Raw genomic sequence first — 9078 nt, 5'->3', positions numbered from 1 at the left:
TTAGCTCTAAGTACAAAAATACAAGATTTAATGAACCGCAGCACAGTCAATGAATAATACCTAAAATAAGAGTGCCTTTTTTGTTCTAGGTAACCTTGTTATGCTGTGCATGGCTGCAAGAAGGCATCATACACGTTAGTTTTGTTTCCAACACTCAGACATGAGAGTGGAAAGTCAGAAGGTCTGAAGAGGAGCACCAAAGGCGCTATAACCTAGGCCAGGGATATGGGGCTGCCAAGGTCCCCTTTGGGGTCCAAAGGCGAAGCCCTGCTGGGGATTTGTTATAGTCCTTTTACACAAATAATATGTTATCTTCTATGTTCAGTATTCTAATACTGCATGTATACATGTAATTATGGTATATTCATTTTCCTAGGATCTTCCGCAGTGTTGTTGTTGTTTTGAAGGGAGAGACAAAGCGGTTACTGTGTTGAGAACGAGTAATATGTGGAGACAATAAATTGTGTTAAACTATAGTCATCTCTTGTTGATTTAACAGGTGCTTGTAATGAAATAAGAACATAAGAACATAAGAAAGTGTACAAACGAGAGGAGGTCATTCGAGCCTTCGTGCTCTTGTGACAACTCTCTGTGAGAAGCGTCTCCTGTTTTGCCCAATTTCCATTTGTGTCCCCGGGTCCGTGTGTCCCTGCTGATCTGGAAAAGCTCCTCTGATTTGATGTGGTCGATACCTTTCATGCTTTTGAAGACTTGAATCAAGTCCCCATGTAGTCTCCTCTGTTCCAGGGTGAAAAGGTTCAGTTCCTCAGTCTCTCAGTAGGACATTCCCTTCAGACCTGGAATAAGTCTGGTTGCTCTCCTCTGAACTGCCTCTAGAGCAGCGATATCTTTCTTGAAGTGTGGAGCCCAGAACTGTCCACAGTATCCAGATGAGCTCTAACTAGTGCATTGTACAGTCTGAACATCACTGCCCTTGTTCTCAATTCTACACTTTTGACAATATACTCTAACATCCGATTTGCCTTTTTTATTGCTTCCCCACACTGTTTGGATGGAGAAAGTGAGGAGTCCACATAGACTCCTAGGTCTTTCTCATGTGTTACTTCATCTAGTTCTATTCCTCCCATAGTGTAATTATAGTGGACATTTTTGTTACCTGCATGTAATACCTTGTACTTGTCCACATTGAATTTCATCTGCCAGGTGTCAGCCCTGTGTGTAGCTGAAAGAGAACAGAGACTGAACTCTATTGTCAGTCACACTCTTTTGGATTCAGTTGAGAGTTGTTCAAGTTAGCTGTGCATACACTGGACAGTGTAATTACAATGAGCTGCAGTGCAAGGACAGTATTCCATTATTAAAAACAAAACTGTATTTGTGGAGCAGCACAGATCTGTGGAAATCAGTGCTACATGTACAAGACCAGTCACTCTGTAGGGAATACAGCATGCAGTCGTAGAGCGGCCGTGCTGCAGGGCCGCGTCTGTGAACACTACATAGTCAGTACAGTAGAGTGCAGTTTGCAGCACCCTTAACATCAAGGAACCCTTAAGGGGAAAACTGAGGAGAAACTTCACTTCACTGATTTGTACAGGTGGTCACAGGACTACACTACAATACTGAAACAGTGACATGCAGAAGAATAGAGACCAATAGCAGATGTTTGTAATCTGATTTACTGCAGTGTCAAACAGACCTGTGCTGGTGATAGAAATGTATAGGTTTTAAACAATGTATAGCTGAGGGAAGGGGACATCAAGTCAGACGTCAATCAGACACAACTCTCATGCAGCAGCACAACTTGGACAAACCAGAGCCAATCCTGGAAAAGAAATGTCAAATGTGTTTCCTCATGGATCTGTTCTCTATCTCCGTCTCCGGCACTACAAGCATCGTGTTTCGTCTTTGTTTTCCTCTTATACTTATTTATTAGAGTAAGCGGTTAACAGTGTATCATTAAATAAAAACACATCTTGTTGAGGATATTTTAATTCATGGGCTGCCTACGAAATAAAAGTGCCTAGCATCAGCCCCATTCTCCTCAGCCCCCCAATATCACCACAACGTTCTGAATATTTTCCATGAATATGCCCACCCACCCTCAGCTATAACACTTTATTCTCTTTAGATCTTACCTATTGGCAAGGGCCACAGACTCGCTCTTGTCAGCTCCCTCTGTTGTTTGGGCTGCTGTCTCCACGTCCTGTGATTGCGAAGCAAGAATACTGCGTTCCAACAACAGCCAGATTCTCATAAGGAAAAGAAAAGCTTATCCTCTCCGTGTTCATTTGTTACAAGTTCTTACAGCCTGTATATACGATTATGATTAGTATCAGTATAAATATATATCAAATGACCATAAAATGAAAACTACTGAAAAGAAACTCACAAAAATTGGTATGGTGGTAGATACCTATAGGAAGTGGATGTTATACCTCATATGGTATATTGGATTAAGTCATTAGACACTATTCAAACGTCATCTTCTCTAAAACCATTTATAGGACAGATGTGAAACTTGGTGCAATCAGTTATGTTATGACCTATATTCAGATTTGCTCAAAACAAGTCAATCAGTCACATGGTTTAGTAGCAATATTGGATTGATCAAAAATATGAAATGATCCGTTGAGCGCAGTGAAGTGAAATTTTGCACACGTGACCTTGGCTAGATCCTCTATCAAGTTTGTTCAAGGCTTGGCCCCCGGTGCTTGGCCCCTGGTGCTTGGCCCCCAGTCATTGCTGCTTGCTGCTGTAATTATTATTATTCTATTAAATGAACAAGATCACCAAAGTCCTTATTTTAGTTTTTGGCAAAGGCAACAAGCGTCTGCAATATGCAGTCTTTGGTCACGTTTCTGCAGTTCTGCACAGATCTCATCCCATTGGTAAGGTAGTAGCCAGAAAAACATTTTAACCAGATATAGTTATTTTACATATACCAATGAGAGTTTTCTAGGACAGGGAATTTGTTATTGTTTGTGATAGAAGTGTTTTATGTAGATCTTCCTTAATAGCAGCAGCTATGATTTCTTTGGTTGTAGGATCTAAACCCATTATCCCTGGATGAAAACCTAGTGAATATACTTGCTTCTCTATATTCACTGAATAAGAAAAATTGTAAATACAATTTTGTATTAATTCCCTTAGGTTTCAGCTCCAGAGCTGTCAATCAGGCGAGACACATTCTTACAGGCACCTGTCAGATTATATATCTAAATGCAGAATGCATGCAGAGTGCTGGAGCCAAGTATCACACACATTATATTAAACTGCATTTCACTCTTCAGGCCAGATTCACTCGAAAACAATGTAGTTTCACGGAGATGAGTAAAAGGCTACTTTACTCATAGGGTTTGTATCAATAATTGACAGGATTAAAATAATAAAGAGTCAAATCTGATACAGAATTCAAATTTTAAATAGTCTATTTAATCCAATTCAAGCAGGAGTAAACAAATAGCAATGTGCTTGTCCTGTGTAATAATCATACCATTGTTCAATTTAAGAGATACTCCTCATTCACTAATCACTTTGATACAAGGACTTGAATCCTCACTTTGTTAATTTGCCATTTTGTGTCAGGGGTGAATAATGTACATTGTTTCCCCTTGCTGTTGACATGTGGAAATGTAAGCGGCATCAAGATATAGGATGATAAGTTAGATTGCAATGCACTGAATGCAGAAACAAAATAAGACTTTTTAAAGTACTCAAACTTGAGACTTGAACCATTCAAGTAAATTATATTTATGCAAAACTATGTGATCAATGATGCAAAAGGTGTATTTCATGCCCAGAAACAATTTTACCTCCCCAGCATATTTTTTGAAAACCATTTAATACCCCCTTATGACCAGCTGACCCAGTAAGACCTTTGCTCCTCGATGCAGTTTCATAATGGACTTTGAGCTGCACAAGAGGAAAAACAGGACAAAGAACTGAATCAAAGTAAATCCTACATGAAATTGAATTAAAACCTGCAGTGAACAAAGGTGCCCTTTGATCAGATAATGAAATTATAATAGACAATTACCTACTACTTAAAAGTTGCACCATAAAAAATCATTTTATTTTATAGTTCCTTTGTTAATTTTTTTTTTTATAAATCAGTTGAATCTGAGGTTTTAAATAAAGAAATATAGAAAGAAATTAAAAATCCACATACATGGATTGAAGACTTTGAAATCAGTTTTTAACGGACTATGGAAAATCTACAATTTGAAGAAAAATAAATTAGTAATTAATGGCTTTGAGAAAGTATGACCATATATATATATATATACTGTAGTCAGTACTGAATTTTTAATATTTTTAGTCAAAAACATTGGCAAATACTGTCCTATGTAAAAACCTCACATTATGTTGTTTAGAATATGGCAATGTAAAGGAATAACATTTTTCTGTAGATTGGCAATAGGAGCATACTCAACAAATTAAATGACCAAATCTCCTATTTTCTAGATGGGTGACTGATCGAGAGAGAGGATGAAGGGAATTGATCATTTGTTTCCCCATTACCTGGCGCATTCCTCCTTAGGTTGTGCGCAAGGCAGCACAGTTTAAAGACAGACACAGACGTCACCACGGCATCAGCGGTGGTCAGGGTTAGGCCGTGGTGACGTCTGTGGCGAGTGCGCACTCACTGGGCTCCGCACAGCTGGAGCAGCACAACTCCATTCAGAGGAGGCTAAATGGGGGCTTCATAACCTTCCACAGGAAAGAGCAGCCAATGATTTGAGATTCACAACATTTTTTTTTTTTCCTAATATACCATTTACAGTTTGCCTCAAACAGCCCTGATCTTCTTCAGTGTAGATACTGTGGCGGGTGATCCTCTTTCTACTGCAGATACCTCAGAGCAGAAAAAAACACCTTAACACATGGAGTTGTGTGGTTGTTTGCAGCTACTTCCTTCTGACAGAGCAGAGCTGGAGAACAGCTGGTCTGAGGAGGAGCTCTGCGATCCTCAGCACCGTCCTGATCTCCACACCGAAAGCAGGCTGAAGGCACTCCAGTGTGAACCTTCTCCCACTTCTGATTGGTCTACTTAGTCACAAGATAATATGTATCCGTTAACTGAACATAATGAAAAAAATGTTATTTAAGAAGAGACTGGAGCATCTCCTGGTGTGTTCCAGCGCTCAGTCGTCAGGCTCCAGGACACATTGCTCCACGATCTCACGGAGGTTCGGGTTCTCCATCGCAGCCGCCACTCTCTCCTTGTCATTGATCTGCTTATTAACTGTCAGAGAGGAAAAGCATGGGTTCAGATCCCACTTGTACAGAAACATGTTCAGTATCATTCATTCAGTTAACCATTTACGATGTTTTTTTCAGCTTTAAAACAACCCTCTGCCTTTTCTTTTTCCAGTGTCAGACAACACTGTTGTCATCTTTGTGATGAGACATAGAACCAAGCTGCTGGTTCTCTGTGCTTATTAAAGTTCCCAGAACACTTTCTAAAAGAGTTGAGGTGCTAACTGGCCCATTCTGGCTAAAGATGAAGGTTGTCTCGGTCTGGGTTGCCACAAAATTATGTCAAACAAATGTCACGCTATGAGCAGTGTGGTGAGGCACTGGTGCAAAAAGACTGCCATGCTTCCTTCAGGTGGGTGGTACAATTTCAGTGGCAGAAGAGTAACAAGTGCTACAGAAGTGCAATAAATTATCATCATCATTATAATTATGATTATTATTCTCTTCATAACTGTTATTAACCCAGCTTTGGCTGTTAAGCCAGTCTTATTCTTCTCAACAGAGTTAAACAGATACTCATTTTATTTCCCTACTGTGTACCTTGTATGTTTTTACAGCAGACACTTTTGTGATTTTAACATTTGTCTACTTACTATCTTCCTCTGTGGAATGGGTTCCTTCAGAAATGTAAACCTCCAACTGAAAAATAAAGATGATAAAAATATCACTCAGCTGTAAGAAGCTGAAGATTTGAAAGAGCAGCAATCTCAGTTTCATGGAGTCGACTGTATTAAAATAGCCTGCACAGGAAGGCTGTTCTGCTACAAAGAGACGATGGTTTTCGATGGCAGTACTCCATATGCATTGAGAGTAATCAATAAAAATAATAAAAAATGTCTGCTTTCAGTTTTTGCCAACAGTTTTTAGGAGCAATAAATCATATGTCCTGAGCATACACCCAGACTTTCCCCCTGTTCCATCATTTTTTACCAAAAAAAAAAAAAAAAACTCTGAAAGAAATAAGTATTCATCTGGTTATCAGTCAGACCAATTCAGGTACACAACACACATCTTACCTTGTGCTTGAATGGCAAACATCTCTGAAGCTTTACTTGTAAACAAAGACCTGTTTAAAATAAATAAACAAACAAACAAACAAACAATAATTGTGAATACATTTGGGACCTGAAGCTAGTTAGTTCATGGGTCCAGTTTAAAACTGACCACAGAAAAACAAATTATTGAATTGTATTGTAATATGTACTGTAGCATTTCTGTGCATTAAAGAGGGAACAAACTAACTTATTATACATGGGTCATGGTGGGGGGGGGTCTATTGTTACATTGCCCTTATTCAACATGTAAAGTATCTCCAATTAGTAGAATATAAAATATTGTTTTAGTTTTCAATTATAATGAATACAATGCTTCTACACAACTCTGATCCTGAGATAAAAGCAGAGAAGATGCGGTACAGAAAGTAACAAAGAATGAAAACACTGGAAACACCAAAAAGAATATTCAATGGTGGACAAAACCATTAATAAGTTAATAATTTAGCTTATTCAGAATTAGAGGGAACATTAAATATGATATCTAATATGTCCCTTTTCCCAGTATCAGCTAAACAGAAAACAGAAGCAGGTAAAGATAAGATTACAAGATAAAATATTCTGGCAATGTTAATGTTAGTGTAGAGCACTGCTGGCAGCACCGAAACAAGCAGTGCACACTGGGGCTGTACAATTATCCTAATATAACACTCTTTATAACCCTTCCAAAGAATCAACCCTACCCTATCTCAACCCTTTTAAAAAATACACCCAATACAATTTTAAAATTACACTTTCATTAACTTAAATTAGCACTCAGTTTCTATGTGCCTCGTGACATCTTTTTTTCTTTTGGATAAACAACTTAGCACAAGCACAAGAGTTTTAGGATTATGGCCCAGTGTATGCACGCTCCCCCCACCACAAAAAGCACAAGGCAGGTATTCTGCGTTTGAAGCACATACCGATCAGCGTCGCCAGAGAGCAGTGGGGCACTGTGGGGCAGAACTTGATGATGATGAGGTATTCATCATCCCCTACCTCCTGGACCTCAACACATTTCTCTGACACCACGTCCAGCTCCTCCAGTGTGTTGGGCTTCTCAGGGTCCCGGATTGTGCGAATCACATCTGGAGCACACACAAGAAAAGACAAGAAACCCATGAGTGTGTGTATACATACATACATACACACACACACAAGAAAAGACAAGAAACCCATGAGTGTGTGTATACATACATACATACACACACACACAAGAAAAGACAAGAAACCCATGAGTGTGTGTATACATACATACATACACACACACACACACACAAGAAAAGACAAGAAACCCATGAGTGTGTGTATACATACATACATACACACACACACACACACAAGAAAATACAAGAAACCCATGAGTGTGTGTATACATACATACATACACACATACACACACAAGAAAAGACAAGAAACCCATGAGTGTGTATACATACATACATACATACATACATACACACACACACACACAGACTGTCCTAGATCTAATCTATATATGTAGATGGTCTGGTCAATTTTAATCCGACCCTCTAAAGCGTAATAGATAACATTAACAGTATGAAAAACTAAACGTGGCTGTATCTCACAGTAACTGGACAAAATGGCGTCTAAAACCTGTTCACAACAATCAAGATCTAACATCTGACCTAGAACTTGAACACACCGTGACCTACACACCGTGGGTCCCCTAAAACAAGTGCAGCCTCCTCTTTGGGCCATGTAGTATTACTATTAGTGTAACCACTTATTACATTACTGCACAACAGCATATCAGAGGTCAGGGCTGAGTCGTGGAGCTGGGGAGACGCATTTGGGGCCATCATTGGAGCACCGCTGCGGCCACAGAAGGTATGGTGCCCCGTAAGGGACAGTTCAATGCGGATGTAGAGACGGACACACTGAAGGTGATGGAAATGATCCACTGGTTAATGACAGCTGTCCAACACAGTGTGGTCTTAGTTTGAGTAGTACGCTTCTGTAATTGATATATATTAAAATGTAAATGTATCTATATGACACACATAGTTATAATGTAAAACCAAATAACAACATCTCTGTGTTGTATCTCCGCTCAAACACAACTAAACTTTGCTAGTCTTACATGTGGCTCTCTTGTTATAAAAACAGTTCTATCTTTATGATGGCCGAATAGTTACCATAAACTTCTAAAGCCTTGTCTTCCATCTTTGTGTCTCTCTTCGCATCCCCTCCTTTAGAGAGGCCGGAAAGCAGCAGAAGTTTGGCCACAGTGTGAGACACCAGGCCGGCCACCGCCTCCATCTTCACACAGCGCCATAGTGCGCCTGTTCACCTCGACGGGCTTCCGCGTCCTGCAGGTCAGGCCTGATGCGCCGATAGCAGAGACCCGAGCTGTGACTGCGTCCTCCCAGGCCGCACAATCAATCCGTGACTGTCTAACTCTTAAGATAGCAATATGCTCCCCTCTCAAATGCAATAAGGTCAATGTCAAAAGCATTTGTATATGCGTGTAGAAAATCAAACCAAAGACTTTCAAACGTATTCGCGCAGTGGAGTGTAAGAGTACAGGTACAGTCTGACCACATTAGTGCGGGAAATATAATGTTATTGCATTTAACTATACTGTCACGGTGTTTTGATAACGTGTCAATTTACAGCAGCTTTTAAAATATGCAGTTACCCTGATAGCTCCCACTGGGTTTTTAATTTCAAGGTTACTGTTCACACCATCTCCCACTTTGCGGCATAACAACCATGTCTGCAATTCTTACTCTGTCCACATGGTGGAGATAAACACCACAAAATTAGACGTATGCTCTTCATTCTCTTTGTGTGTTACATA

At 39.7% G+C, this 9078-nt stretch overlaps 1 protein-coding gene across 1 annotated transcript; it reads right to left on the bottom strand.

Moving 5' to 3' along the window:
* Window positions 1-3371: 3371 nt before the first annotated feature.
* ciao2a (cytosolic iron-sulfur assembly component 2A) lies at window positions 3372-8581 on the bottom strand. Its single transcript, XM_066701174.1, has 5 exons — window positions 8414-8581; window positions 7178-7342; window positions 6237-6286; window positions 5814-5859; window positions 3372-5206 (listed from the first exon to the last, which is right to left on the bottom strand). The coding sequence occupies exons 1-5, from the start codon at window positions 8535-8537 to the stop codon at window positions 5106-5108; spliced, it is 486 nt and encodes a 161-aa protein (XP_066557271.1). The 5' UTR covers window positions 8538-8581; the 3' UTR covers window positions 3372-5105.
* Between the last annotated feature and the right edge of the window lie 497 nt (window positions 8582-9078).

Source organism: Amia ocellicauda, chromosome 4, assembly GCF_036373705.1.
Source record: "Amia ocellicauda isolate fAmiCal2 chromosome 4, fAmiCal2.hap1, whole genome shotgun sequence".
NCBI classification, from domain to species: domain Eukaryota; kingdom Metazoa; phylum Chordata; class Actinopteri; order Amiiformes; family Amiidae; genus Amia; species Amia ocellicauda.
The sequence above is the reverse complement of the archived record's forward strand: the minus strand, read 5'-3'. Positions and strand labels throughout refer to the sequence as shown.

Excerpts from the sequence above, each read along its gene's own strand:
- ciao2a (XM_066701174.1), bottom strand. The coding sequence starts at position 8,537 with ATGGAGGCGGTGGCCGGCCTGGTGTCTCACACTGTGGCCAAACTTCTG. Across the intron at positions 6,287-7,177 it reads CTCTCTGGCGACGCTGATCG|GTCTTTGTTTACAAGTAAAG; the intron begins GTATGTGCTTCA and ends TATTTTAAACAG. Across the intron at positions 5,207-5,813 it reads CCATTCCACAGAGGAAGATA|TTAATAAGCAGATCAATGAC; the intron begins GTAAGTAGACAA and ends CCTCTCTGACAG.